This window comes from Ammospiza caudacuta, chromosome 24, assembly GCF_027887145.1.
Source record: "Ammospiza caudacuta isolate bAmmCau1 chromosome 24, bAmmCau1.pri, whole genome shotgun sequence".
NCBI classification, from domain to species: Eukaryota; Metazoa; Chordata; class Aves; order Passeriformes; family Passerellidae; genus Ammospiza; species Ammospiza caudacuta.
In genome coordinates, this window is record NC_080616.1 from 7,000,835 (window position 1) to 7,028,419 (window position 27,585).

The 27,585-nt window shown below is 63.4% G+C and overlaps 3 protein-coding genes across 5 annotated transcripts; 1 reads left to right on the forward strand and 2 right to left on the reverse strand.

Moving 5' to 3' along the window:
* Positions 1 to 1,059: 1,059 nt before the first annotated feature.
* Positions 1,060 to 5,249, reverse strand: RPS10 (ribosomal protein S10). Its single transcript, XM_058819306.1, has 6 exons — positions 5,193 to 5,249; positions 4,465 to 4,614; positions 3,962 to 4,133; positions 1,891 to 1,968; positions 1,531 to 1,586; positions 1,060 to 1,145 (listed from the first exon to the last, which is right to left on the reverse strand). Exons 2-6 carry the CDS (start codon positions 4,612 to 4,614, stop codon positions 1,104 to 1,106), a joined length of 498 nt encoding a protein of 165 aa, XP_058675289.1. The 5' UTR covers positions 5,193 to 5,249; the 3' UTR covers positions 1,060 to 1,103.
* A 4,627-nt stretch (positions 5,250 to 9,876) lies between these two features.
* On the forward strand, positions 9,877 to 20,156 carry PACSIN1 (protein kinase C and casein kinase substrate in neurons 1). 3 transcript variants are annotated; one of them, XM_058819309.1, is made up of 10 exons: positions 9,877 to 9,961; positions 15,168 to 15,279; positions 15,612 to 15,768; positions 15,894 to 16,129; positions 16,293 to 16,448; positions 16,774 to 16,949; positions 17,151 to 17,271; positions 17,352 to 17,476; positions 17,951 to 18,144; positions 18,480 to 20,156. In XM_058819309.1, the coding sequence occupies exons 2-10, from the start codon at positions 15,217 to 15,219 to the stop codon at positions 18,587 to 18,589; spliced, it is 1,338 nt and encodes a 445-aa protein (XP_058675292.1). In that variant the 5' UTR covers positions 9,877 to 9,961; positions 15,168 to 15,216; the 3' UTR covers positions 18,590 to 20,156. The 3 variants fall into 3 exon arrangements, 2 of the variants coding, with proteins under 2 accessions (XP_058675292.1, XP_058675291.1); XR_009275649.1 differs by lacking the exon at positions 9,877 to 9,961 and having other exon boundaries at positions 15,122 to 15,279; positions 18,480 to 19,158; positions 19,293 to 20,156; XM_058819308.1 differs by lacking the exon at positions 9,877 to 9,961 and having other exon boundaries at positions 15,122 to 15,279.
* Positions 20,157 to 20,636: 480 nt separating this feature from the next.
* SPDEF (SAM pointed domain containing ETS transcription factor) lies at positions 20,637 to 23,731 on the reverse strand. The gene is made up of 5 exons (XM_058819560.1): positions 23,284 to 23,731; positions 22,692 to 22,889; positions 22,560 to 22,607; positions 22,041 to 22,181; positions 20,637 to 21,945 (listed from the first exon to the last, which is right to left on the reverse strand). Exons 1-5 carry the CDS (start codon positions 23,729 to 23,731, stop codon positions 21,767 to 21,769), a joined length of 1,014 nt encoding a protein of 337 aa, XP_058675543.1. The 3' UTR covers positions 20,637 to 21,766.
* Between the last annotated feature and the right edge of the window lie 3,854 nt (positions 23,732 to 27,585).

Below are 27,585 nucleotides of genomic sequence, written 5' to 3' on the forward strand. Positions count from 1 at the left end.
GCTACGCAAACGGCGTAGCGCCGTCGGGCGGGGAGGCGGTGCTGCCCCTGCGGCCTCGCGGCGCGCCCGCTACGCCAAGTGCGCAGCGCGGCTTCCAGAATCGCTCCCCCCTCGCCGGCGGCGCCGCCACGCCCCCGCCCCGGCTCGCGCGCTCTGCGCCAGTGGCGCACGCCGCGTTCGGGAATAGGGCGGGCGGCGCAGAGCGGCGGCGGCGGGCGCTCGGCCTTACGCGAACGGCGCAGAGGCCGGGCCGGCCGCGCGCACGTGGCCCCGCTGTGACAGCGGCTCCGCGGGGAGCGCAGCGCCCGCCCTCCGCCGCGCGGGGGCGCTGCAGGCACCGCGCCAGTCCCACCCCCGGTGACACCGAGGGGCCGGGTCCGTTCCCCGGTGACATCCCGGGTGTGTGTGTGTTCATCCCCCCGCCCTGACACTGCGGGTCGATGTGCATTCCCTCTCCAGTGACACCCGGCTGGGTGTCCATTCCCCTGCCGGTGATACCGCGGGTCGCTGTCCGTGTCCGCTGACACCGCGAGTCGGTTCCCAAGTGTCGCTCCCCCGCCCGGTGACAACGCGGCCATCCCGGGCCCGTTACCGATTAGTCACCGGCTGCCGAGCGACATCTGGCGGCGGGTGGCGGCCACAGCGTCACTCGCTCCCCCTCCCACCGGCGCTGCCGCCAACCCCGCCCTCGGTCCCCCCCCAGGTGACAGCCCAGGTGACAGCGCAGCGGCGCAGGACACGCGGAGCCGCCCACGCGGGCTGTGTCCCCATCGGAGGGACACGGGCTGGCACAGCTGAGTTTTCCATCTGCAGCACAGCTCAGCCCCAGCCCAGCGCTGCTGCATGGCAGGAAATCAGCATGGCCCTGGGCAGATGGGAAATGCTCCTGCATTCCTGCAGGACTCACCTCCACACCCCCTAAACCTGCAGAGTTCCTGCACCAGAACCTGCATTTAGTCACTCCCAAAGTGCTGCTCCAGATGCCAAAGATGTGAGTCACGCTGTGCTTCGTGAGCTCTGTTTGTGCACTTCACACAGACACAGGCGTGAACCCAGTGGCATTTTCACCTCTTTTATTATACACAAAACATGAGCACAAAGTTCTACTGCGGGGGCTGACCACGTCCACGACCGAATCCACCTCTCTGCAACAGCAAAAGGAGAGTGTTAGAAATCACAGTGCCAAGTAATGACAGCAAAAACAAACATCATCAAAGCTCTCTGATGGCACAGGTTAGCCAGGTGAGCGCCACCAACATCAACCCATTCCAGCCAGCTCTGTGGATGACATCTAAAATACTGTTATTTTTGAAGTATAAAACCATGGATCTCCAAAGAGCTCAGCTTGCACTCAAACTTGTCACTGGCCTCTGTCCCACCACGTCCTTTCCCCACAGCAAGCAAGCTGCCTGTGAAGGGTGACAGTTTCCAGCCCCTTTGACACCCTCAGAATCCCACAGGCAGGACCTTCCAGCCTCTCCCACCAAAGCCTTCAAAAAAAGGAAGCAAAGCTCAAATGCAAACACTCACAAACTGGAATTCCGTGGCTGCTCCAGCACCAGCCTCAGCCTTCTTGTCAGCACCAGCTGCAGAAAGAGAAGCAGTCAGTGCCCACAGAACCCCCTGCCTGGGAGCAAAGCTTTAACCACCCCACAGAACTAAAACTGGGGCTAAACACAGCAAAGCAACAGCTGTAAATGGGCGTCTTTGAGTTACTGAACCAACCCCAGGGAAAACAGCTCAGCCGGACAAAACTCCAGCACACCTCCCATCCACCCTCACATACAGACTCTAAAGTATGCCAAGAGTCTCATCTTCCCCTTTTCTCTCTGAGAGGAGCCCTAGGGCTGGGACAATTGTCCCTGGGAGGGGCACAGGGGGCACACTCACGCGGCACGGCGCTGCGGCGGTACGTGTCCCGGTCAGCCTCGCCCCGCGTCAGCCGCGCCGGGCGCTCGCCCTCCAGACCTGTAACAGAGCACAGCTCAGACCCCGCTCTGCCAGGGCTCAAACACAACCTCCCGCAGCCCAAGGTGCAGAACAGCACCGGGTCTGACAGCAGTGCTGCACCGGGGGCAGCTCGGGAGAATACACCTAAGGAGAACAGTGATTTACTAAAGGGAATTTCACTTGAAGGGTGAAATCTGCTCAAGCGTCCCAGCTTGTGGCAGGGTGGAAGTTAAATAATGTGAGAAGTGGGTTTACAGCATCATCTCAACAGTCTTCTGGTGATCAATCTAGGGCTGAATGTTATTGTTGGTAAAAATCCCAGAAAAACTGGGAATCTGCCATGGCTGACAAGCCTGTGCACAGCTGAGTCCCAAACTGCAGGATGGAATTCTCACCCCAACCTGAAACAGCCACACTGTCAGTACCCCAAATCCCCCCGCAGAACAGGTTCAGGACAGTAAAAGCAGATTATTTGTGGGATCTCAGATTAAAACCAGACAAAACTGCTGCAGGAACACCCAGCTGTGGTGGGACCACCTCGTCTCAGGGGCTGGGATGTGTCCCTGGTGCCCAGGCTGGGGTCTGCCCACCCAGACAGGACCCAGCTGTACCTGGCACACCCCAGTGCCCTCCTGCACATCCACATGCATTGGTTTGGCCATAAAAAACACAGTTCTTGCAATAATTCTTTTACTCCACCACCTCTGTGTCTCCCAGACTGCTGCTGCCTCAAGCAGGTCATCCATAACAAGAAAGAGTACCAAGTGCAATCCTTCCAAAAATCCCTGCCCAGATGGGGCTGAGGAGGATTCCAGCAGCAGGACAACCCTGTGACACCACACACAGCTCCTCCTGCACAAACCCCAGCCAGAGGCTGCCATCCTCCCTCCCTCCCAGCAGGGATGCAGCTCCCTTAAGCTCACTGGATAAACACAGCATCTAAAGAACAAATCTTGGAACATCCAAGCAACTCAGAGATCAAAGAAAGCAGCAAATTCCCAGTTTCTCTGCAATTCCTTCCTTTGAAGCAGGTGATGCTCCCGTTTTGTTTGGCTCAGACACAAATTACAGCAGCTGGAGGTGAACTGCCAGCACCCCCTGGCCTCAGAAGCAAAAAAGCACAACCCATGTGATCCTCCAGAGCTGGAGCACATCTGGCTGCACCCCTGCACCTGGGGGTGTGAAAGCCCACCGAGGGAAAATCAGAGCTGCAAGTCCAACACAGAGAATCACAGAGCAGCTGGGGCTCACCTGCAATCACCCAGACCAACCCCTCTCCAGGCAGGGCCACTCAGAGCAGGTGACACAAGAATGTGTCCAGGTGGGTCTGGAGAGGGAGACCCCACACCCTCCCTGGGCAGCTGTTCCAGTGCTCTGCCACCCACGTGGAAAGTTCTCCTTCATGTTGAGGTGGAACTTGCTGTATTTTAGTTTCTGGCCACTGCTCCTTGCCCTGCCATGGGGCACCAGTGAACAGAGTCTGGCAGCGTCCCCTGGGCATTTCTGTGGGTATTTGTGTCCTCTCCTCCATCCTAACCAGGCCCAGCTCCCTCAGTCTCTCCTCACAGAGATGCTCCAAACCCCTCAGCATCTTTGTGGGCTCTGCTGCTCCCCCAGCAGGAGTTTGCTGTTACCTTTAACAACAAGCCCTGTCCCAGAAGAAGCACATTCAGCGTCCCAGAGTGGGGACACCCAACACGGGGGACACCCAACCTGGCCACAGGTGATGCCAGGTGTGGCTCACCAGCCCTGGACAGTACCTCCTCCACACTCCCACCTCCCAGGTGTGCTCCCAGCAATCCCAGTCCCTGGGGATGACCTGTTCCCACTCAGAGCAGGACACTGTGTGTCCCAGCTCTCCCCACCCCTCTCAGTGAGCACCACTCCACTTCCAACTTAAAAATCCACAAACCCCAACCACATTTCCTTGCTCGGCTCACAATTTCACAGCCAATCGCACAGATCTGGCAGTGCCCTGGCTGCCCAGCCCCCTGTGCCCCCCTGAGCTGACCTTTGGGCCGGGGCCGGCCGGTCTCGGGGCGGCTGCGGCGCAGCGTGGCCGGGACGATCTCGGGGGGCAGGTGCAGGTAATCCCGCAGGTACTGGATGCCCTCGTTGGTCAGGTACCAGTAGAAGTGTCTCCAGGCAAACTGCTCCTTCACGTAGCCCCGGGACTTGAGGGACTGCGGGGACAGCCCCCAGTCAGTCCCAGTGAATCCCAGTCACGCCCAGCCCCTCACACACACCGGGCTCAGCAGGGACAGGGGACAGGGACAGGGGACAATTCCCATGCAGGCAGCACCATCCCAGGGACCCCCACTCCCATGCCCCTGTCTCCCCCCCTTATCTCAGCCCTTCACTGAAGCAGCTTCTCCGAGCACAGGCTTTTCCCCAGAACAGGCACAGTCACACTACACAGCTGCTTTCTAACTCAAAGATGTCCATTTCCCCTAAACCCAAATGGATTCATTCTCTGGACAATCCCCGCTCCGTGCCACCCCCGTGCCCTCCCACCTGCATGGCTTTCATGACGTGCAGGTTGGGCACGTTCTTGTCCACCAGCTCGGGGTGCTTGGGCATGTGCACGTCCTTCTTGGCCACCATCACGCCCTCCTTGAACAGCAGCTCATAGATGGCGATTCGGTTCTTCTTGGGCATCAACATCTGCACGGGGCACAGCAAGCGGGACTCGGTGACATTCGGGCACCAACAGCTGCACCGGGGACAGCGATCGCGGTGCCCCCGAGCTGCGCTTCCCGGGAGGGAAAACCGAGCGCTCCCAGCTTTGGCTCCTTAAATCATCCCGGGCACAGCGGGGGCAGGGCCGCGGCTCGGGCAGCCCCGCCACGGATGCTGTTGGTGCTGCCGGTAAGTCAAACCGACCGCGGGAACCGGGAGCCGTGGGAGCCTCTCACCCCTCCGGGAGCCGGAACCGATCCCGGCAGCGCCCCCAGCACGGGAAATCGGCTACGGGCGGTGCTCCCAGACCAGCCGGGCCCGGGGCTCTCCGTGCTCGGCATGACTGACCCCCCGCGGATCACGGACCACCCCCGAGGCACCGCACGGGCCGGGAGGCTCCGGTGCCAGCGCCGGACATCCCGTACCGCCCCGCGGCCCGGCGCCCCCAATCCCTCCCTCCCCGCACGGCCGGGCTGGAGCCCCGATCACGGAGATGCCCCACAGGGGGGCCCAGGCCCCGGGATGGCGGCGATGCGCGGCCGATGGCCCGAGCGCGGCCTCACCGTGGCGGCGGCGGCGGGGCCCGACCGGAAAGGACTGCGCGTGCGCCGGACCGCCGCTTCCGCCGCGCCAAGGCCCCCGGCGGCGGGCATGGCCACGGCACTGCCTGTGCAGAGCGCAGGCCCCCTCCCGCCTGGGAACGGGCGGCGGTGCTGATGGGGACAGCGGGCGACAGCCGCTCCCTCCCCACCCGTGTCACCTCCAGCCGTGACATCCCCACATGTCCCCAGCCGTGACATCCCCGTGCCACCCCTAGCCGTGCCATCCCCACATGTCCCCAGCTGTGACATCCCTGCCCTATCCCCGTGTCAACCCCAGCCGTGACATCTCCGTGCCACCCCTAGCCGTGCCATCCCCACATGTCCCCAGCCGTGCCATCCCTGCACATCCCCAGCCGTGCCCGGTGTCCCTCGGAGCGGGGCTGTGACGCCCTGCCCGGGATCCCGGAGAGCCGCGGTTGCTCTCGTTCCCGAGGGGTTTCTCTGCAGCCGTGTCCCCTCCGTCCGTTCTGTCCCGCCCGGTTTGGGGGTTCGAACCCCCGGGAGCGAACGGAGCGGCTCCGGGGGAGGGGGACACGTCCTGAATGAACGCGGCGGGCACCGGGCACCCCGGAGCAGGGCCGGGGGCAGCAGGAGGGGCGGGGGGACCCCCGGTGCCCCGGTGCCCATCGCCGTCCCCGCGGCGGGAGCGCTGTCACCTTGCACGGCCGAGGAGCCGCCGCGCCGGGCCGGGGATTGGTCGGCTAAAAATGCCGCCCTAATCTCCGAGCTGATCTTTACCCCCTCCCTCCGCCCCATCTGCCGCGACCTGCCCGCGATGCGCAGCGCCGGCCCCGGGAGAGGCTCCGCCGCTGTCCCCGCGGCCCCGAGGTACGGCCGGCGGGGCGGGCGGGGGGCGCGGGGCTGTCCCGGGGGTTACAGGGGCGTCCCGGGGGGCGCAGGGGTGTCCCGGGCACCGGGGCGCTGTCACAGCGCTGTCCCCGCCGCTGTTTGAGCCGGCTCCGCGCCCGACCCGGTTTAAGTGATTCCCAACTCGTGCCGGACCGTGCCGGGCGGGGAACGGGAGGGATCGAGGGATGCGCCGTGAGCCGCCCGGTGCCATCCCGGGGCTTTGCTGCCGTGTCACCCCCTCCGTTCTTCCTTTCGGGGCCACCGTGGACGGAGCTGCGGCGAAGCTCCGCGGGGTGACCCCAAGGATGCTGCGACAATTGCGGCATCGGCCCGGCCCGTCCCGCGGGGCAGGAGCTGTCCCTGCTGCCCGGACACGCTGCGGGCGCTGTCGCTGTCGCTGTCCGTGCCTGTGCTGCAGCAGCTCGCAGCTCCTGCACCTCCCGCCTCGGAAATGGCAAAGCGAGTGCTTTGCTAAACGGATTAGAGCTCTCCCGGCAGCCTCCCCGGCTGCTCCCGCATCCCCCGGCCCCCGCGTCGCCTTCCCCGGGCAAACCCAGCCCTAAGCCAAGCAGAGATCAGGCACTGCGGCTCCCTGACTCCAAAACCCCCGGGGTCCTTTCCCCTCCTGGGGTTTTGCGCTCCCTTTGCAGGAGCACAGAGGAATTCACCCGGCAGCGGCTCGGCCGGAGCTGGAGGTGCTGCCCTGCCCGGGGTCCGCCCTGGTTTGTGCCCCCCTGGCCGCTTTCTCTCCCTCCTCTCCCTCCTCTTCCTCCTCCCGTGGTGTGCGGCCGCCGGAGGGGCTGCGGCAGGACGGGAGCGGGGTTAAACCGTACGAGGATTGAGGGAAATGAGCCCAGGCACCGGCAGGGACCGACAGTGACGTGCACAAGGGAAGGGACATCAGCAAAGCGTGTCAGCCCCGACCGGGGCCACGTCCTGAGCCCGGAGCCTGGGCTGGGCTCTGTGTGGGATCCCCTCGCTGGGAATGCCCCGTGCCAGCCGTGCTGCTCCCTGCCCGGGCACGGGGATGGAGCCTGGCACGGCTCTGCCCGGGCACAGACTTTGTCCCGGGGGTGCCAACCTGGCCGGAGTTTGTGCAACGCCTCGAAGGCAAACTCCGGGCCTGCTGAGCTCCCGCGGATGCTCCTGGAGGAGGAGGAGGAGGAGGAGAGGCCGCATCCAGCCCGCAGCTCGCAGCGGCGGCCGGGCAGTGTCCGTCTGTCCCCAGCGTGGCACAGCAGGCGGGGCCGGGGGCAGCGAGCCCCAGCAGCGCTGTGCCCCGGGGGAATGTGCGGGCTCCTGGGCAGCTGCCCGCAGCAAACCCCACGCTGCTTCCCAGGAAAAATGGAGCCTTTATGTGCCTGCCCCAGCCCCTTCCCCGGAAGGGCTCGGAGGACGCCCCGGCCGGCCGCAGGCAGACAAGAAGGGAATTGTTTCGGTGGGATTTGGGTTTCTGGGAGCACCTGCCCCGCGCGGGGCCCTCCACAATGGCTGCCTGTCTGCCGCAGAGCCGCCAATTATCCTCCGCGGCTAATTAGAGATGCAAAGTAGCGCTTGCATTCTCCCAGCTCCCCGGAGGGCTCCTGGGACCGGCGGCGCATCCGCAGCGGCGGCGCAGCCCGGGCATGGGGCGAGCGTGGGGCACCGGCCCCATCCGGCCCCAAACCGCAGCTGCTGCTCTGCCCTGCCCTGGGAAGAGGCTCTGGAGGGCAGGAATGGGCTCGGGATCCTCCATGCCCTCTGCCCCCATCCACACCAGCCTTCCCTGGACGGCCCGTGGGCTCTCCCATAAACAGCGAGCCCCATAACTCGGGGATCTGTCGGGGTTTAGGGAACGCGTTTCCCCGCCTTGCTGGGGCTGGCTGTGCTCAAACCCCCCCGTTCGTGCGAGGGCCGGCACTCCTGCCAGGCTGATGGGCAGGCGGCTGATCCCTGGTGGCATCTCTTCATTCCTGCCCGCTCTGCCTCGCCGGGATCACGGTGTGGGCTCATGTGCTCTGACTCCTCCGCTTGCGCTCACGGAGCTGTAATTCCAGAGAGGCAAGTGGCCCCATAAATCAGGGCTTATTTCCTGCCAATACCGTCTGCTGCTTCCCACAAGGAAACTCATTTAGAGGAGGAGAAGTGACTTACCACTGCAAACAGTAAACGGTGGGATGGTGAGAGCCGGGGAAAAGTTTGTCGTGACCGAGTTTTTGGTGAAGGAACTGAGGAGGCAGAGCTCCCACCTGCTCCCTGCGTGGAACAGCCCAAGCTGCAGGGAAGGAGACCGGAGCTGGTGCCACCTGCACAGCCCACAGAGCTGGTGGCAATGGCTCTTTGCACTGGGGAACCTCCCCAAGTCATTGAGGTCCCCCTGCCACCATCCTGGAGAGCGTTTGTCACCTCATGTTTAATGCCAAGGACATTTTCCCCTCAGGGAAGGCAGCAGCTGGGACATCCCAGTGGTGACCCTGTGCTGAGAACTGCCAACTCACAGCTTGAAAGGACCATGAGCAGAGACATTCAGCACCCTCTGGTTCCTCACCCTGAAACACCAGCAGGCAAAGATCCCCTGCTCCTGAAGGAACCACCATCCATCCTACTCCTGTTTGGGGCCGGGGACATTGAACCCCCGGGGTCTCAGGGTGTGAAGCCTTCCTGGGGACACTCTGTGGGCCATGAGCTGTGCTGGCTCGGGTGGCACGGGAGCCGGAAGGCAGGCGGGCTGGAGAGCCCCACCGAGCTTCATTAGGCAGTCCGAGGCGCTCGTCAGGGGAAAGCTGAGCCGGCGTCGGAGGCCGGCAGAGCCCCCCGGGACCGGGTCGCATTCTCCGGGCAACCCGATCCCGGCGGCAGCGGCCCCGGCAGCCTCATTACTGCGGCTTCTGCAGCGGCTTCGGTTACTCGCCTGGACGCTCTCGTCTCCTGCTGGCTTTTAATTTCCCTGACATCCCCCGCTCGCGGGGGGATGCAGGCGCAGTGTCGGGGAGCCTGTCATCACCCCCACCCGCATCCTGCCTGCCTCCCGACGCTTCCAGCCCCCTCTGCCCCCGGGAATCCCATCCTGTCACGAGCCCGGTGACCCCGAGCATGAGCCCCGGGGCTTGCGAGGAGGCAGATGGGCAGATGGCAGTGAGGGGGAGCTGCCCTGCTCCCCTCCAAGGAGCCTTGGGGTGTGCAGCACCCTCACCCCCATCCCCAGCCCTGCCGGGGGGAAAAGACTGTTCCCGATTCCCTTGCCAGCCTGTTCCCAGCTGGCACATTTGGCAAGGAGGCGGCACCGGCTGCCTCTCCGAAGGCGTTTTGGGGTGTTTGTTCCCGCAAAAACTGTGGCTCAGCCCCAAAACCCCCCTGCATCCGCGGGGGTGACAGAGAGGCCGGGGCAGCAGCGGAGGGAGGGCATGGCTCTGTCCCGTCCCGTGCAGGAGGGACAGCGACCCCCGGGGTAGCAGGACAGGAACCCCGGGGGGGGTCCCCAAAGAGCCCCCCCCCGCCTCATGGCCCGGGGAAAACGAGTCCGATTAGGCCCTAACGGAGCCCGGGACCCGACCCCGCCATGGCTCTGCCGTGGGGGCTGTGCCCCCGGGCCGCGGCCCCGCAGTGGGGCGGCCCCGGCGGGTGCCCTGGGCGGGGGTCTGGGGCCGGGGGTCCTGCGGGGGCTGGCGGCAGTGCGGAACTCGGGGTGGGCGCGGACGCGGGGATGGGGGGGGTCCGTTCCCCCCCCGATGATTTTCGCAGCAGCGGCTCCATCCCGGTTGCCATGGCAACGGGCGGCTCGGGCAGGCGCGTGCCCGCGGCCGTGCGCGCCGCCGCTGCCCGGCGGGAGCGGAGCGAGCGGAGCGGAGCGAGCGGAGCCCCGGCCCCGGCCTCGGGCCCCCGGCCCCCCCGGCCCCCGGCAGGTGAGCGCGGCCCCCGCGGGGACAGCCGGGTGACTGCGGCGGCGAGGAGAGGGACTCCCGGTCCCTTGCGGGGGTGGGTGCGGGATGCCCGGGTCCCTCGCCGGGATGGGGTGAGGGATGCCCGGGTCCCTTGCGGGGATGGGGGGATGGCGGGGGGCTTGCTGTGCAAGGTCCGGGCAGTAAAGCATGGCTTTGCAGCCCCCGGCAGCACACAGCGTCCCCTGATCCCTTCTGCAAGCCAGGGAGGTTGGGGGGGGGATATGACCTTCACCCCCTCCGTGTGTCCAGTGGGGTGCTGGGGACAGGGACACCCCCTCTGCAATGCTGCCGCACTCCCGGGCTTGTGCCTCAGTTTCCCCATCTGCAAATAACGGGGTGAACTTGTGCTGTCCCTGTCATTGCTGTCCCCCTGCCCAAATAAACAAACACCTTACCCATCACTGACCCCCCTCCTTTCAGCCGTGTCCCCCCAGCTTCTCCCTTGCTGCCCCCCCATCTCCCCACTCTCCCATCCCCTCTGGCTCCAGGTCAGCTTCCCCACCACAGACAGCTGAAATTCCACTGTCCCTCCACCTCCCCTGCTCCCAGCAGCCCCGTTTGCCTCCTGTCGCCGCCAGCCCCGGGTCCATCCCCCGAGGCTCAGGGGACAGGACCCCCGTGGCAGCGCGTGACGCTCCGTGTCCCCTCCCTGCTGGGGGGGATGGCACCGCCGTATCCTCCACCATCCCCGTTTGCCACTTCTGCCTTTAATTGCAAACCTCATCTTTGGATTTCTGCCTGAAGCCGGCTCCCGGGACTGCACAAATCCCTGCTCGCTGTCCGAGCAGCCTTGTTTACCACGGCAGGATGAGGCAGAGCTGTAGAGCTGGGCAGCCAGAGCAGCCCCCAGCTGAGGCTGAGCCCCCTGTCCCTTCCCCAGGCCTGAGCACATGCAGGGTGTCGGCAATCCTGCTGCTGCTGCCCCTCCAGGGATCCCCATCCACGCTCCCCATCCGCATTCCCGGCACATCCTCTGTCCCTGAGCTGGGCTGCAGCCTCCCCTGGAGAGACACTTGCGTTATCTGCAAACGCCAAGCAAGCTTCCCAAAATTTTTGCACGAGGCTCCTAAAATCCCTGGAAGATTAATGGGTGCCCTGAGCAGGGAGGTTTTGGGAGCTCAGGGGGAAGGGGAAGCTCTCTGCAGAGCTCACGTGAGCTGTGAAGACGATCCCTGCCAGGGCTTGGAGCAAACGCATCTCCCCTGGCTACTGCAACCTGGCAGCACCTGGCCCCCGGCAGGCTCCCGTCTGTGCACAGGACACGAGGCTCCTGCTGCTGCTCCTGGGTCGCTGAACCTCCTCTCTGGTTTGGGGGAGCCCACAAGCCCTGACCCTGCAGGGTCCAGCAGGTCCCCAGGCCTCAGATCCCCCATCAGTGCAGATGACCCTGATGGAAGCAAGGAGGCTGCCATAGGCACATCCCACCCAGGGTTCCTTGGAAAAGTGGCTCCCAGGAGTTTCCCAGCATTACCAACGTGTCTCCTCCATGGTCCTGCTGCCCTTGCAGCCGCCTCATGCCCTGCTGGGTCCTGGGCAGCCTCATGGTGCTGCTCTGGCTGAAATCCCGGGGGGAATCACCCACTGTTCTGGGTTTGGCTCTTTGCCCAAGGGTCCAGCCCTGCTCATGTTGCGGCCAAAGGGGCTTTGCCAGGGAATGCAGGAGGGACCCTACACCAGCCTGCTCCCGTGGAGACAGCACCCTGGAAGGGCCCAGGCTCACGACCTGCCTGGCACTGGGCTTGGTCTGATGACGAGGGGGCAGGATGGGTGCTGAGGCTGCTCAGCCCTGAGCCCTGGGCACTGCTGATGCGGAGCTGCCAGCGTGAATCAGCAGCACCCACTTAACCCTTTCCTCACAGGGTCCCCGTGGGCTCTGGAGGGGGCCACGCTTCAGCACACCACAGACAAACCTCTGCACACCCCCTGGCCCCCTGAGCTCTGACCCCTGCCAGCCCCAGGAGCCCCATGGGACACGCAGACCAGCCCTGGGGTGGGAATCCCACAGCCTCTCAGCTGGGTCACACTGAGCAGCAAACCAGGCACAGCTCCTGCAGCTGCAAAGCCTCTTGTGACACACGTCAGTGTCACGGGTTCTCCCTGGGACCTGCCTTGGCCACTTCAGCCCCCAAAGGTGGCCACTTCACCCTCCATGTGCTGCCACCTCAACCCCTGTGTGTGGCCGCAGTGAGAGCAGAACATGGGCACTGGTACCCACGGTGGATGCAGCACAGCAGCTCCAGCATCTCCCACGATGGGAGATGCTGCTGCCAGGCTCCTCTGGACCTCCTTGGCTGAATCCATTTGTCTTTGCCACCAATGGCCACAGTGGTGCGTCATGGTGGCAGTGGCTCTGCACCCCAAAATGGACCCTCAAGCAGCCCCGTGCTAAGGGAGAGCAAATGACCTTTCCTGTGGCCAAAAGCCTGAGGCCCAGCCCACTTGCTTGGGTTCCCACAGAGCAGTGCAGCTCCCAGTGTGGCTTCCCCCCCGCCCTGGATGCTCTTGGCAGCAGAGGAACCTGGCCCAGAGGCTCTGCAGCCATTCCTGCCCTTGGTCCCCACCAGGCTCAGCCAAGGTGCCCAGGGGCAGGAGTGTGACATCCCCATGCCCTGATCTTGGCTGCAGGAGAGATGCTGGGTCTGGGACAACAAACACACCTGGAGAGAGCGACCTGGGGACAGGGGACAGCAGGACTGGTCTGTCCCACCTCGCTGGGGACAGGGCTCTGCCAGCCAGGGCTCTGCCATGGGGGTGCGGGCAGCTGCCCATGCCGTGCCCGCGGTGTCAGCAGCACCAGCCTCTGCATTGCAGCAGCCTCCAGCCTGTGCAGGGCCACGGCCACAGCCCGGCCCCCACAGAGGGCAGAGACCCCCCTGCAGCAGCAGGAGCTGCCTGGAGGGTGAGGAGAGCTGTGTCAGTGCCCAGCACTGAGTGTGCTGACAGCAGAGACGCAGCGGGGCCGCTTCTGCAGGAGCAGCAGCCCAAGGGCACGTGGAGCAGGAGCTGGGACAAACTCCGCTGTCACTTGATGCCAAACGCTCTGTGGCTTCTCCCTGGCAGCTCCGTGGAGGCGAGGGGCTGCAGCAGAGCCCCCCAGGCCCGGGGTACCCAAGCAGCAGCGCCTGGCTGGGGCTGGCAGCTCTCCACGCCGCAGCTCGGCTGCCGGCTCTGCAGGCGCCAGGCATCACCGCCGGCCGCCCTGATGCGAGGTGATGGGCTGTGCTGGCAGGGCCGGGGGCTGGCAGGGCTGGCAAGGGGCTGGCACATGTGGCACAGGCGGCCGAGGCGGCCTGGCACGGTGGGCACTCTCACGTGCAAGGATGGTCGTGCGTGGGGCACAGGCGGGAGCGTGGCACCGAGGCAGCAGCGTTGGCTGGGAAGTGATGCAGAGCCAAAAATAACCCCCAGGCTGCGGCTCGGACCAGGTAGTGGCTCGGAGAGGGAGCTGCAGCAGCCATGTCTGCAGTGCCCCCTGGCATGAGTGGCTCGCTGGGGCAGCAGGGGCTGGCACTGTGCCCGTGGGTCCAGGGGTACACCCAGCCATGGGTGTGCTCCCTCTCTGCCGTCCCCATCCCAGCCCTGGCACGCTGGAGCTGTCACCCTGAGGGTGCCCTTGCCATGCCATGCCATGCAGCAAAACCCAGGGCACAACACCCTGTGCCTGCAGCTTTCAGGGGGGATGGTGCACGCAGCACCTGCAGGCTCCCTTGGGGCTGTGCCACCAGGTGCTCTGTCACCACTGCAGGTGCACCGGGGCAGCCTGCTGGGGTGGGGACGGCGGTGGCAGCGCTGTGGGTGCCAGGCAGCAGTAGTGTTGGCGCTCTGGGTGCCAGGCAGTGGCGGTGGTGCTGCCGTGGGTGCCAGGCACAGTGCTCCTGTGGGTGCCAGGCAGGGACAGTGGCCGTGCTATGGGTGCTGGGAGGAGCGGTGGCAGTGCTGTGGGTGCCAGGCAGTGGTGGTGCCGTGGGTGCCAGGCAATGGTGGTGGCCGTGCTGTGGGTGCTAAGAGGAGTGGTGGCAGCGCTGTGGGTGCCAGGCAGTGGCAGTGGCAGCGCTGTGGGTGCCAGGCAGTGGCGGTGGCGGTGCCGTGGGTGCCAGGCAGGCGCGGGCGCTGCGTGCTGCCAGCTGCGGGGGGACCCTGCTGTCCCCCACCCATCTGCGTCTCGGCGGCGGAGCGAGGGACAGTCACGCGTTTATTTTTAACCGTCTGGGGAGGGTGGAGGGGATTGGTGCCTCCCTGGTTATATCACTAAATCCCTGCCGGGCCCTGTTACTTCCAGCACAGCGAGCCCTGCGCTGTGCTCCAGTAACTGTTTCAGGTCCCCGTCCTCCTGGGGCCGTGCCCTGCCCCGGCCTGGGGACACCTCAGGGCCAGCTGTGCGCACAGCTGGAGAGCGTGGGCACTCACCGGTGCTCCCCACGGGACCCTGTGCTTCCAGCTGTGCCCTGCCACCCCACCACAGGGCAGAGCACAGGCCTTCCTCAGCCCATCCCGCCTCCCCAAGGAAGGGATGGTGTGTGATGTTCACGGCCACATCCCTCTCAGCCCTTTTAGGGACAGAGCAGGAGGAAATTTGAGCTGTCCATGGCCATCTTGTCCCCATTCTGGTGGCAGATGCCATGCAGGATAGGCCCAGTGCTTTCCTGTGGAAACACTGTCCAAATCCAGGTCAGGATGGGGATGATGAGGAGAACACTTAGGAAACGGCCACCACAGTCCCTGCTCTGTCCCCATGCAGTGCCACCCCCAGCCACCGACCCCCTCCCAGCTCTCAGGGGTTAAGCCACGCTGCGGGGCCACGTGGCGCTCTGGGGATGCCATTTTTCTGAAGATCAGGACGGATTAGGGTGGAATAGCAGGACGAGAATTTCTTGGGCGGCGCATCCCCTGACTCTGCCATGGCCCCTTGCCTAGCACCTCCCAGTGCTGAGCCAGGCTCTGCCCAGTGAGTGCCCACTGTGCTGCTCCCCATGATTCCCTCCCACCACCGCTGGCTCCGAGGGTGTTTGGATGGCACCAAGTGGGTGGTGGGCACTGGAAGAGCCTGTAGGTCCAGAGCTGGAGTGGGCACTGTCCCCTGTATCCGGATGCTTGTCCCACAGAGCTGTTGGCAGGAGGAATGGGGGTCCCCTGCACCTCCTGTGACTCCCCTCTCCTGTCCCCTCAGTGCATGAGGCTGGTGTTTGCCCAGGAAAGCCCCAGCGCCTGCGGGAGCCATGTCGGGTTCCTATGACGAGTCGGCATCGGCCGCCGAGGAGACAACCGACAGCTTCTGGGAGGTGAGTGAGTCCGGGCCATCCTCTCCTCCCACAGACCCCACCGCCACTGTCACTGCACCCCACGGTGTCCCCTGGGCTGGGGGCTGACCTCCCTCCTCTGCCTGAGAGCATCCCTGCTGTGGTGGCTCTGCCCAAGCTCTCAATCTTGGCTGTCCCTGAGTGACAGAGGGGCTGGAGGGAGCTGGATTTGAGCAGCTCCAACCCAAAGCTCCATCCTTGCACCCCCAAACTGCCAATTGGTGCTTCCCCTGTAGCCACCCCAGGGCAGCTGGGGCTGAGCCAGGTGGGGTGGCCGCAGCCCCCACAGCTGCCTGTCCCCGTGGCCATGCCAGGTGGGGAACTACAAGCGCACGGTGAAGCGGATCGACGATGGGCACCGGCTCTGCAATGACCTCATGAACTGCGTGCACGAGCGGGCCAAGATCGAGAAGTCCTACGCCCAGCAGCTCACCGACTGGTCCAAGAGGTGGAGGCAGCTCATCGAGAAAGGTACCATGGCTTCCCCACAGGAGGCTTTCCCCAGGACACCTGGGTGTGCAATCACAGCTTCCCCTGGCAGAAAAGGAGGGGGTGAGGGCAGTAGGGTGACCCCCAGGTGTCCCCTTGGCCCGCAGGTCCCCAGTATGGCAGCCTGGAGAAGGCGTGGGCCGCGATCATGACGGAGGCGGACAAGGTGAGCGAGCTGCACCAGGAGGTGAAGAACAGCCTCCTGAACGACGACTTCGAGAAGGTCAAGAACTGGCAGAAGGACGCCTACCACAAGCAGATCATGGGGGGCTTCAAGGAGGCCAAGGAGGCTGAGGATGGCTTCCGGAAAGCCCAGAAGCCCTGGGCCAAGAAGCTCAAGGAGGTGAGAGAAGCACAGAGTGTCCTGGGGAAACCCTGTGTCCCCAGGTCCAACTCTGTGTCCCCAGTCCAGGCTGGGAGAGACACGTGGGACCTCCCCACAGGCAGAGGGGTTGGCAGGGGGCTGTGACTGCTGCTCTGATGTCCCTTCTGTGTCCTCCCCACAGCTGGAGACAGCCAAGAAAGCCTATCACCTGGCGTGCAAGGAGGAGAAGCTGGCCATGACCCGTGAAGCCAACAGCAAGGCGGATCAGTCCAACACTCCTGAGCAGCAGAAGAAGCTCCAAGACAAAGTGGAAAAGTGCAAGCAAGACGTGCAAAAGGTGTGAAGCACTGCCCTGTGCTGGATGCACGGGGCATTGGGCAAGGGAAACCAGTGGAGATGGCCACCACATTGCTTTCTCCACCATCAGTTCCCATTTTCCCATCCCTGTGTCCCTGGAGGATAAGGACTTGCAGGCAGTGCTCAGGGGAGTGTGAGCTGGGCAGGGATTTACCCCACTTTTGGGGGCTGATTCCACCCACTGAGGCTCCTGGCTCAGTCTGGGCTCCCCAGCTCTGGTGACCCCCAAACCAGACCTCTCAGCACCCTGAAACAGCCTCTGAGGTGCTCGAGGTACTACCAGGGTCCCTCCTGTGTCTTTGCAGACTCAGGAGAAGTACGAGAAGGTGCTGGATGAGCTGAACAAGTGCACCCCACAGTACATCGAGAGCATGGAGCAGGTTTTCGAGCAGTGCCAGCAGTTCGAGGAGAAGAGGCTCAACTTCCTCAAGGAGATGCTGCTGGACATCAAGAGGCACCTGAACCTGGCCGAGAGCAGCAGGTAGGGGCAGCAGATTCTGGCCATGCTGGTCACCAAGAGGTGCCAGAGTGGCAGGAGGCTGTGCAGGAGCCTGTCACCCCCTGGTGGCTTGGAGGACCCACAGTCTGTCCCCAGGTGACACAGCCTGGGCCTGTCCCTGTCCCACGCTGTCCCCAGGGCCCCACCTGACCCACAGCCCCCCAAACACGTCTCTCCCCACAGCTACGCCAACGTGTACCGGGAGCTGGAGCAGACCATCCGCATGTCGGACGCGCAGGAGGACCTGCGGTGGTTCCGCAGCACCAGCGGCCCCGGCATGCCCATGAACTGGCCCCAGTTTGAGGTGAGGCTGGGCGCCCTGCCTGGGTGCTGGCAGCCCTGCAGGGCAGCCGGGCACTCAGGGCTTGGTCACTCTGCTTGCAGGAGTGGAACCCGGACCTGACGCACACGATAACGCGGAAGGAGAAGCAGAAGAAGGGCGAGGGGGTGGCCCTGACCAACGCCAGCGGCGCGGGCGACACGGGGGCTCAGGCGGGCGAGCGCGGGAGGTGAGAGATAGCGTGAAGGGGAGAGGAGAGGCACAGGCTGTGAGGGGCACAGGCTGTGAGGGGCACAGGCTGTGGGGGGCACAGCCTGTGAGTGGCACAGAGTGTGAGGGGCACAGAGTGTGAGGGGCACAGAGTGTGAGGGGCACAGAGTGTGAGGGGCACGGCCTGTGAGTGGCACGGCTTGTGAGGGGCGCGGCCTGTGAGGGGCACAGACTGTGAGGGGCACAGACTGAGAGGCACAGAGTATGAGGGGCACAGCCTGTGAGGGGCACAGACTGAGAGGGGCACGGCCGGTGAGGGGCACAGTCGGTGAATGGCATGGCCTGTGAGGGGCATGGCCTGTGAGGGCACAGACTGAGAGGCACAGAGTATGAGGGGCACGGCCTGTGAGGGACACGGCCTGTGCCTGTACAAGCACTGGGGATGCGGGATGTCCCCAGTGACAGCCACCCCTCTCTCTCCTCTCCCTCCCAGCGTGAGCAGCCATGACCGCGGGCAGACCTACAGCGCTGAGTGGTCCGATGATGAGGGCAGCAACTCCTTCAACACCAGCGAGGCCAACGGCGGCGCCAACCCCTTCGACGAGGAGTCGGCGGGGAAGGGCGTGAGGGTGCGGGCTCTGTACGACTACGACGGGCAGGAGCAGGATGAGCTCAGCTTCAAAGCAGGTACGGTCCCTTGCCAGTGCTAGGTAGGATGGGGCTTGTCTGCTGGAGCTGTGGGGGTGAAATCCTTCCCATAATTTCTGAGTTGGCCCAGCCCTTCAAAGAGTTGAGATATCAGAAAAGGGAAGGCAGAAGCTGAGCCCAAAGGGAGAAGGGACAGGAGCAATGGGAAAGGGCAGGGCACGTGAGGGCTCATGAGTCACCCCTTGCCTTTCTATCCTACAAACTGGTGTGCCCAGGACGAGTCCTGCAAACCCCCAGCAGCTCCATCCCAGGGAGAAAAAGGGGGTGGGAGAATTTCCAGCACCTGCAATGAGCTCTTCCACCTTCCCCTCCAGGTGATGAACTAACCAAACTTGGTGAGGAAGACGAGCAGGGGTGGTGCAAAGGGCGCTTGGACAACGGGCAGCTGGGGCTGTACCCCGCCAACTATGTGGAGGCAATTTAAGTCTTGTGGTGTGCTCCTCGTCACCGTCAGCAGATAAATCCACCCTCCGTTGTCTCCATCTCTCCACCAGCCAACCAGCCATTCTGCCGTCTGGTCCTTCACTCCTCACCCTTAGAGATTCAGACATATTTTCCGACCAAGCTTTTATTTTTTTAAGAGTTGTCTCCGAAGAGTATTTTGCATAGTCGCTTTCTTCTAAGATAACGTGAAGCGAAAGATGACGTTGTCCGTTCGTCTACGTTAGTTGAATTATTTTTTTTTTCTGAGCGAAAAGCCGATACCTCAAGATCTTAAAGCCCAACCAGTGAGAGCTCCTGACTGGTTGGTTTTTAAAGATACTGAAATCATGAGCCGCCTTCTGATTGGCTGGAACTGTTCCGAAACGCACGGCGCCGAAGCTCCTGGGACCAACCAAATTCATCCCAGAAAACCAAGAGGGATTGGAGTCTGACTCCGTTGGTTTTTTGGTTTTTTTTTGGTGTTTCCATGCTCTCCCCAGTTCATCCTGCCGCCCCGAGGAAGGGGGTGAATGTCCCCTTCAGCCCCGTGACCATCCTTGAGATGCCCAGGTGAGGTGGGACCAGCCCCACCATGGAGCTTGCTGGCATCTCCTCAGCTTCCTCCTCCTCCTCGCGGCTGGGCTGTCAGCACGCCGGAGCAGGAGGAGGCTCCCGAGCCGATGCCCGGTCTGTGCTGCCTGCAGGGAGCAGCATCGCCCTTCGGGTGGGCAGGAATCCAACGCACACCAGATCCAGGTGAGATGGCCCTAAAATCCAGAGCTGTCCGGAGAAGGACCCACCAGGGCCCGGTGCTGCTGGGAGCAGCTTCATGCCCAGCCTGGGACAGCGAGGACTGCCTTGGGCACTGCTGGGGACGGTCCCCATCCTCCCCTTCCTGAAGCGAGGCAGGAGCAGAGCAGGGACGGGGGATGAGCATCGTCCGGCCTTGCAGGAGCTGCAGCCCAGGAGGAGGGCTCAGGATACAGCCCAGGCAGAGCAGCTGCCCGGCAAAGACGGCTGAAATCAAGGCACGCCAAGGCAGGGGAGTGGCCGCAGGCTCTGCCCTTTGCTTGTCCCCACCGAGCTCTACCCCTCCTCCCCTGGGCTCTGTCCCCAACGCCTCAGCTCTCACGGCTGCTGCCGCCACCCCACCCCCTGCCTCGGGCGCGTTTGCCATCCCCAGCTCTTCCCTACAGATCATCTCTCATTTCTTTCCATACCATCACCCTTAGCAGCATCAATGCCATGGGCTTCCCGCACGCTCCTCCTGCTCCTTTCCTGCCCCCTCCGTTGGTTCGTGAATTTTTTGGCCCCAGGGATCCCGTGTTCTCGTGGATGCAGGGGAAGCACCGTGTGCTGGGCACGGTGGGCGGGAGCCATCCAGCCCCTGCCAGGTACCGGAAAAAAAACCCACAAAGTCAGAAAAGACCCAACCAACCACCTGTCTCAGCAATGCACCCCGGTTTTTGTACATTGATTGTGTAATTTAAGAAGTATATATATAATATATATATATCTCGTGATTGTATTTCCGTGGATACAACAACAAAAAGCAGCAAGAGAAAATAACCGAGCTCTGTCAGCGTCCTTGGCTCTGGGGTCTCCTTTGCTCTGCGTCTGTCCCACCCCTGGGGGGGTGGCTGAGGTGGTTGTGGACCTCCAGGTGGTGACACCCCCTCCCCAAGGTTTTGGGTGCAGCAGGATGGGGATGCATTGCTGGGGGGACAAGGGGAGCAGCCGCTGCCTTTGGGGACTCCTGTGCCACTGCAGGACAGAGCCTTGGGACACCCACGGAGGGGCTCAAGGTGATGCGCATTTGGGGCTGTTCCAAGCCCCAGCCCTGAACCCAGCGCTCTCCTGAGCCTGTGAAAGCAGGGGGATGTCACCTGCTGCCCTCCCTCACCCTGCCAGGGTGGGGGGACGCAGGATTTGGGGCACTACTGGCACCCCCAGCCCGTCCTCACAGTGCCCCCGCACCGTCTGCCGTCAGGTGCCCACAGCAAATCACAAGAAAGAGTTTGCTTCTTTTTTTCCCTCCCATTTTTTTGTTTTTCCACTCCCTTTTCCAAAGGCAGTTTTTGTCCCTCCCCTGCTCCTCACTGCCCTCCATCCCTCCTGCCAGGATGGGAGCAGCACGGAGCAAGAACAGAAAGGAAAGGCAGTAGCTGGCACCGGCAGATTTTTGAAGGAAAAAAAAATCAAGAGACCAAGAATCAGGTGTTTTTTTCCTTTTAAGCTCCTATGGAACATCCCTGGAAGCCCAGGCCACCCTTGGCATTTGAACCTAAATCACAACTCATCACCAGCCAAAACAGAAAAGCAAATAACCAAATAAAAAAAAAAAAGCCTATAATATAAAAGATCAACATTGCCAGGTAACTCTGACTCTGGTGCAATGAGCAGGTGAAGCAATTCCCAGCTCTCTGCCCCTGTCCAGCCCGGACAGATCACACTCTGGATCTATTGTCCAGAGGGAAATGGCAAAGCTGCCATCTCCATTTCCCCAAACTCCAGAATCAGGCAGTCCAAGTAAAACCCAAATCAAAGGAAGAGCTTTGAGCCAGGGCACAGAACCTGGGGGCTTAGGAGGGCTCTGGTGGCCCCATGCACGAGGATGGGGCCATGGATACAGAACTCCCATTTGCAGCCCCAAGTCCCTGTGAAGAGGAGCAGCTGAGCATGTCCTGGAGTGAACGGCAAAGGGGGGATGCACCTGTCCCAAGGGGTGCCCAAAGTTCCAATGGCACAGCTCCATGGCAGGCAGCACCCTTGGCAGGTGCCAGGCTGCTCCCACAGGGATTGGGGCAGGAGCCCACCATGAGCAGCAGTGGATGTCCCTGTCCCTGTGGGTGTCCCTGTGGGTGTCCCTGTGGGTGCCACTGTCTCAGCTCATGCCCCAAGCTTTTTCCTCCCTGAACAATGGCTGGGTGAAGCCACCTACAGCCACAACTGGGGAGGGAGAAGAGGAGAGGGGACGAGCCCAGGCACGGTGCCCACCCTTCCCGTGGGCTACAAGGGCTCTCTGCACGGTCTTTGCCCCGCACCAGGGCCTGCTGGAGGTGAGGGGGTCCCTGTGTCCGGTGCCAGCAGGTCCTGGCAGGGGAAGCCTCGCACGGTCCTGCTGCTCTCTGTGGCCGGGGCAGAGGGAGCAGCCAAGGTTCCCCGTTCCTGCCGCCGCTCACACCGGGTGCACGAACTGGTAGACGAGGCGCTGGGAGATGTCGGGCTTGCGGATGATCCCTTTCTTGTAGTACTGCCGGATGGAGCGGCTCAGCTTGTCGTAGTTCATGGCCGGGCGGTTCTTGCGGATGCCCCACAGCCGCGCCACCTGCGCCGAGTCCTCGATCTTGAAGATGCCTGGCAGGGGAGCGGGGCACGGGGGGTTACAGCATCTCCTGCCCCGCCTCAGCCCCCCAGCGCCCTCCCCGGGGCCTCTGGAGCGCATTGCCCACCTTTGTCCTTGTTGAGCCAGCGGATGAAGCGGCCGTAGTTGTGCGGCTTCAGCAGCAGCTCCTTGAGGAACTGCCACAGGTGGATGGGTTGGCCGGCACAGGACGAGTCCACCTCGCTGTCGGCCCAGCCGGTGTCACCTCCTGCCACGGGAAGGGACGGGTGAGAGGAGGGAAGGGATCGTGCATCACCCCAGGGAGCTGCTCGAGTCCTCATCAGGGAGCCCCGCTCCCAGCCAGACTCAGCCCGGCTCTGGGTATGGAAAATTTGCTTTCCTCTCCCCATCTTGGAGCAGGGAGAGCAGCTCAGTGCTGTCCCTGTGCAGCCCGCAGGGGTGCAGGGCCGTGGGACAGGGCCAGGGAGGGGATGGAGCCGTATCCCCTTCGCTGGGTTTTGCAGAGAGCCCTGGGGCTGCTCTGGGGCAAAGGGAATGAACCGCCCGGACCCCATAGCTCCGGGTAATTGCAATTAAGCAGGGAGGGACCCCCAGGCACCCCGGACCTGCCCAAAGCAGAACTCACCGCAGTATCTGACATCTCCGGGGGCAGCCTTCTCCTTCATCCAGGCGGCTGGAAGGGAGGAGCGGGGCATCAGGGGGGCACCTCCCGCGGCACAGCCTCGCCCACCCTCCCCGGCTCCCTCCCGGCACCCACCGGACTTCCAGATGTCGAGGTGGGCGTGCAGGATGTCGCCGCAGGCGGGGGAGCGCTGGCAGAACTGCTCCTCGGACATGGCACACAGGTCCTTTCCCGACAGCTCCTGGAAGGACTTCCCGATCTGCGGCAGCCGGTACTGGTGCTCCGTCCACAGGATCCACTTCTGCACATTGCCGGGGCTCCAGTCCATGGGGTCTGGGGGCCGAGGGGGGTGAGTGTGGCCAGGGAGCCGAGCCCTCCTCCCCTGTGGGGCAGCCACACTCCCCTAGACCCCCACAGGCAGCTGCAGCCCCCCAGGAACCATCCTCTCCATCCTCTCCATCCTCTCCATCCTCTCCATCCTCTCCATCCTCTCCATCCTCTCCATCCTCTCCATCCTCTCCATCCTCTCCTTCCTCTCCATCCTCTCCATCCTCTCCTTCCTCTCCATCCTCTCCATCCTCTCCATCCTCTCCATCCTCTCCATCCTCTCCTCCCCTGTGGGGCAGCCACACTCCCCTAGGCCCCCACAGGCAGCTGCAGCCCCCCAAACTCAGCGAGGCTTTGGCTCCCACAACCGCACACCCATCCCTGCCCCGGGGACACGCACCTGCGGCGATGTTGAGCAGCTTGCAGGCTGTCTCGATGTCCTTGAGCACCTCGCCCACCACCATGCTCTGCACCTGCTCCAGCGAGTGCTCCTCCAGGTGCAGGCTGTCCTGCAGGTCCCCCTCGGTGCCCAGCCCCAGCCCCTGGCTGTCGATGATGGGACATTGCTCCGGCTCCTTCCTCGCCTCGTCCCGCCCGCCCTGCCCGCTGCTCGGGGCCGGCTCCCCGGTGCCCTTGGAGGCCCAGGCCGCGTCCTCCGGGTAGAGCATGTCGAAGTAGTGCAGGCAGAAGGCTGGCAGGGGCTGCTCGGGGGTCCCGGGGGGGCTGGGGCTCTCGGGGCACCCCCAGCGCCGGGGTTCGGGGTCCCGGGGGGGCGGCAGCAGCGCGGGGTCCGGCCAGGAGAGGCGGCCGGGGGGCAGAGCGGGCAGCCCGGGGCTGGCACTGCCCATCCCTCTGCTCAGCGCCGGCTCCGAACCTGCCCGGGGATGAGAGAGGGGCAGAGCTGAGCCCGGCACCGCTGCTGCCTTCCCGCCCCGCAGCCAGGCACAAAGCGACGGACTAAGCCTGTTAGAGGGGAAAAACCCGGCAAAGAGCCCCACTGTGCCCGGCGGCCTGCGGGGGATCAGCCACGGCTGGGGGGGCTGGCCCCGGGTTGGGACAGCAGCAGCAGGCAGCAGGGAGAAGGAGCTCAGGAGATGAGCGGGATCTGACCCCTGCTTTGGGTCTGGGTGTTTAGGGTTTGGGTGTTTAGGGTCTGGGTGTTTAGGGTCTGGGTGTTTAGGGTCTGGGTATTTGGGGTCTGGGTATTTAGGGTTTCCCCGGGGGCTGCACCCCAGGCTGGCAGCAGCTCAGTCCCAGGTGGAGCCGAGGGGTGGAAGGCACTGTGGGACACTGGGGGGACTCCCCCAGGACAGCCCTGGGGTGACAATGGATGCTTGAGCTGCAGGGAGAGGTTTCTGAGGGTGGAAATCATCCTCTGCTGCTTCCACCTGAGGCACAGCAGCCCCCAGACCCAAATCCCTGGGAGGGACCCAGCCCAGCACCCGGCCCTTGGTCGCTGTTATCAACCCCCAGATGAGAACTTTCCTTATAAGACAGGACAATTGCAATAACCTTCACTCTCTAGCAAGAAAAACTACCCCAAATCAGCCTGGGAGTCCTGGAGGCCATGGAGGAGAGGATGAACCTGCTGAATTTCCATGGTAACACCAAGGAATGGCTCCATCCATGGAGAAACCTCCCCAAAAACCATCCTGAGGCTTTGGGAAGGGGAGGCCCCTGTCAGGGAGAAGCTGCTGATGGGCATGGCCAGGGCACTGCCCAGCTCCTCCACCTTCAGCACTGCATTTTACAAGGAGAAGAAGAAGAAGAAGAACCATCCCAAATTGGTGGTTTAAAAGCAGAAAAAGGAGCTTTATCAATGGAGCTGGCACTGGGAAAGGAGTGTGCAAAGTTTGAAACCCCTCAGGACACCAGGCAGCCCTGAAGGGGAGCAGGGAGCAGTGGCCAAGGAAAGGGGGTGCCCTGTGCTCCAAACCCCAGCTGGGGGGGAAAAGGTTTAAAAGAAATGAGAGGAAAAGATCCCAGAGGGTTCCTCCAGCAAGCACGGGGTGGTCAGTGGAGGAGGGACAATGGGGACCCAGCCCTGTGTCCCATGCTCAGGGGGGAGATAATGCAGCTCCTGAGGGTTCAGTGCTCCCAGGAATATGGGTTTGAAGTTCTGCATTGCCTGCACTTGGGGCAAGCTCATCACTTCATCCTTGGAATAGCCCAAAGAGCTCCGAAAAACCCGTAGAAGAGCCAGGGACACCTAAACAGCCTCAGCCCATGGGGACCTGGGAGGCATTGTGGGTTTAGGAGCTGGAGCCCACAGCCCTGAGTGGTTTTGGTGGCACTGCAGCAAGGAGGAGGAGGGAGAAGAGGGAACCCAAACCCTCTTCTGGTCTGGGGCTGCCCCCACCATTCCCAAACAGTTTCCCTGAGAGATGGTGTCTGCTTCCAAACCTCTCCTTGATTTGCTGGGGATTAAAAGAAGAGCTTTAGGAGATCAGCCCTAAATCCAGCCTCACGCTGCTCCCAGCACAAAAGGAAACTGGTAACAGCTTGTGCAGCTCCTGCTGCTGCTCAGTGCCGGCCGTGGGGGTGTCTGGGAGGGGACAGGTGCCTCATTCCCAAAGCCTCTGGGATGTTCTGAGGTCACGGTTCATCCTCACCCATGGGGGAGCAGGGCTGTGGAACCACCCTCAGGAACACCACAGGATGGACAACCCCAACCCCATCTTCACCCTCATCCTGCTCTCCCCCTCCCAGCAGGGAGCAGAGGGACCCAATTCCCGGGGAAGTGTCCCCAAAAGGCTGAGCTGTGCCCCACCAAGGGCGCTGTCCTCCCAGGGCGGGGGCCGCTGTTTGACTTTCTCCCGCTGTGGCTCGCAGGCGGCCGGGCTGGGTGGGACCTGTTTGCGCTGAGAAGCCGCTTCAGGTGCCCTTTTCCCGCCTCTTCCCCTTCCCCTTTTTGCATTTCCCTGGGAAAGGAGAGCTGGAGGGGCAGCCCCAGGTGCAGGGGCACACATGGCACCAAAACCCTGCCCGAGCTGAGCCAGGCTGTGCCGGTCATTGCATCAGCCTTGGCAGCTCCGTGGCTGCTGCTCCAGGGAATTCTGCCTGGGATGGGGAACTGGGGCTGGGATGGGGCTCCTGCACTCCCAGGGCACGGAGCCAGCCCGAGCCCGGGGCTGTGGGTGGTTCTGCCTCACGGCTCAGCCCCACACAGACCCCACAGCCGAGGGTGACAACGATGGGGACAAGGACCCCCGTGCCACCCCCAGCTCTCCTGGCAAGTGCAGCCCACCGTGGCTCAGGGTGGAAGGCTGGGATGGGCCTTTGAGAGCGAGAGGAAAAAAAAGACCAAAAAATAAATTCACCACCTCCCCCCCCTGGAACAATGGGTCCGTTAATTAAAATCCAATCAGCGGTGGAACAGGTTGTGCCGGAGCGCGGAGGGACCGGCAGGGTGGCCCCGCGCGGGAGGGGCGCTGCCCGCAGAGCCCGGGATGGATCCCAAACCCCCGGGCACTTCCGAAAGCCTTTCCCAGGCAGGGGGAGAGGGAGCAGGGCCAGCTCCAGGGTCACTCCAGCCGCAGGTGGGGACAGGGATGGGCTGTGCTGTCCCAGGAGGAGCTGGGGATGTGCGGGACCCTGAGCTGTCCCAGGGCAGCCTGGATGAAGCAGGGAAAGAGCAAAGCCAGGGCTGCAGCAGGCACCCAGGTGGGTGCTCAGAGGCTGCTGACAACTTGAGATCCTGCCAGCATGTCCCATGCAAGCCCCAGAGTGACAGCTGTGCCACGTCCTGCTGCCAAACCCTGTGCCACGCACCCTCCTTATCTCTGGGCGGAGGAAGGAGGATTGGCCAGAACCTCCCCACAGCCAGGGCAGGGACTGGGGACAGCCCTGGGGGGCTGGCGAGGTGACAGAGCAGGGGCTGGGGAGGTGACAGCCCAGGGGCTGTGTGGTGACAGGGCTGGGGCCAGGACAAGCCCCAGGCTCACTCTGATGTACCCCTGGGGGGATGCAGCCCATCCTGGGGGCCTGGACTCTCAGCTCCAACACCACCGAGGTGCCCTGGCCCCTCCTGCCATTACCTGCATGGCTGCTGGCACGGGGACCGGGTGTCCCCAGAGGTCCCCACGCCCTGGGTCAGGCTGCCCTCTCCATCAGCACAGGAGGCAAACAGCAGTGACAGGGACAGGCAGCACCCGCCAGTGACCCTGGCAAAGCCTGGTGCTCGCTGTGCCCCCGGTGAGCAGCAGAGCTTGGTGTTCCCCATTTGGGGCCAGGGAGCCCCTATTTATAGCAGCACCTTCCCCCCCGTGCTCCCGGCCCCAGAGGGCTCCGCTATTGTGGGGATTTGGCACCCTCACGGTGTTTGTGTTTCACTAACCGAGCAGAACCACGAAAACCAAACCCGCAGCCAAAGTGACTTCAGGGCTGACTCAAAAACCACCCCAGCAGGAAAGCAGCTGGGACAAGGGGCTCAGCTTCACAGAGACACCCCGGAGCTGGCAGCTCCTCAACAGCCCCCCAGGATGCTCCATAAAGGGTCCCAGCTGCTGGTTTGTCCCACGGTGCCCCAAAGCTCATTGTCCCCTGCCTGGCACAGGGGCTGGTGGCACCCTGGGTGTCCCAGCTGTCACCAGGTGGGCTCAGGAGCAGCCAGCCCCAGGAGTCCTGGCTCCATCCCACCCTCCCTGCTTGAGCAGGAAGAGGTTGCAAAGACACAAAAATGGCAAATCCCCTTTCATTTTGG

Excerpts from the sequence above, each read along its gene's own strand:
- RPS10 (XM_058819306.1), bottom strand. The coding sequence starts at position 4,614 with ATGTTGATGCCCAAGAAGAACCGAATCGCCATCTATGAGCTGCTGTTC. Across the intron at positions 1,969-3,961 it reads CGGCCGGCCCCGGCCCAAAG|GTCTGGAGGGCGAGCGCCCG; the intron begins GTCAGCTCAGGG and ends GCTCTGTTACAG. Across the intron at positions 1,146-1,530 it reads CAGCCACGGAATTCCAGTTT|AGAGGTGGATTCGGTCGTGG; the intron begins GTGAGTGTTTGC and ends TTGCTGTTGCAG.
- PACSIN1 (XM_058819309.1), top strand. The coding sequence starts at position 15,217 with ATGTCGGGTTCCTATGACGAGTCGGCATCGGCCGCCGAGGAGACAACC. Across the intron at positions 16,950-17,150 it reads AACCTGGCCGAGAGCAGCAG|CTACGCCAACGTGTACCGGG; the intron begins GTAGGGGCAGCA and ends CTCTCCCCACAG. Across the intron at positions 18,145-18,479 it reads TGAGCTCAGCTTCAAAGCAG|GTGATGAACTAACCAAACTT; the intron begins GTACGGTCCCTT and ends CTTCCCCTCCAG.
- SPDEF (XM_058819560.1), bottom strand. The coding sequence starts at position 23,731 with ATGGGCAGTGCCAGCCCCGGGCTGCCCGCTCTGCCCCCCGGCCGCCTC. Across the intron at positions 22,182-22,559 it reads CGGAGATGTCAGATACTGCG|GAGGTGACACCGGCTGGGCC; the intron begins GTGAGTTCTGCT and ends TTCCCGTGGCAG. Across the intron at positions 21,946-22,040 it reads CTGGCTCAACAAGGACAAAG|GCATCTTCAAGATCGAGGAC; the intron begins GTGGGCAATGCG and ends CTCCCCTGCCAG.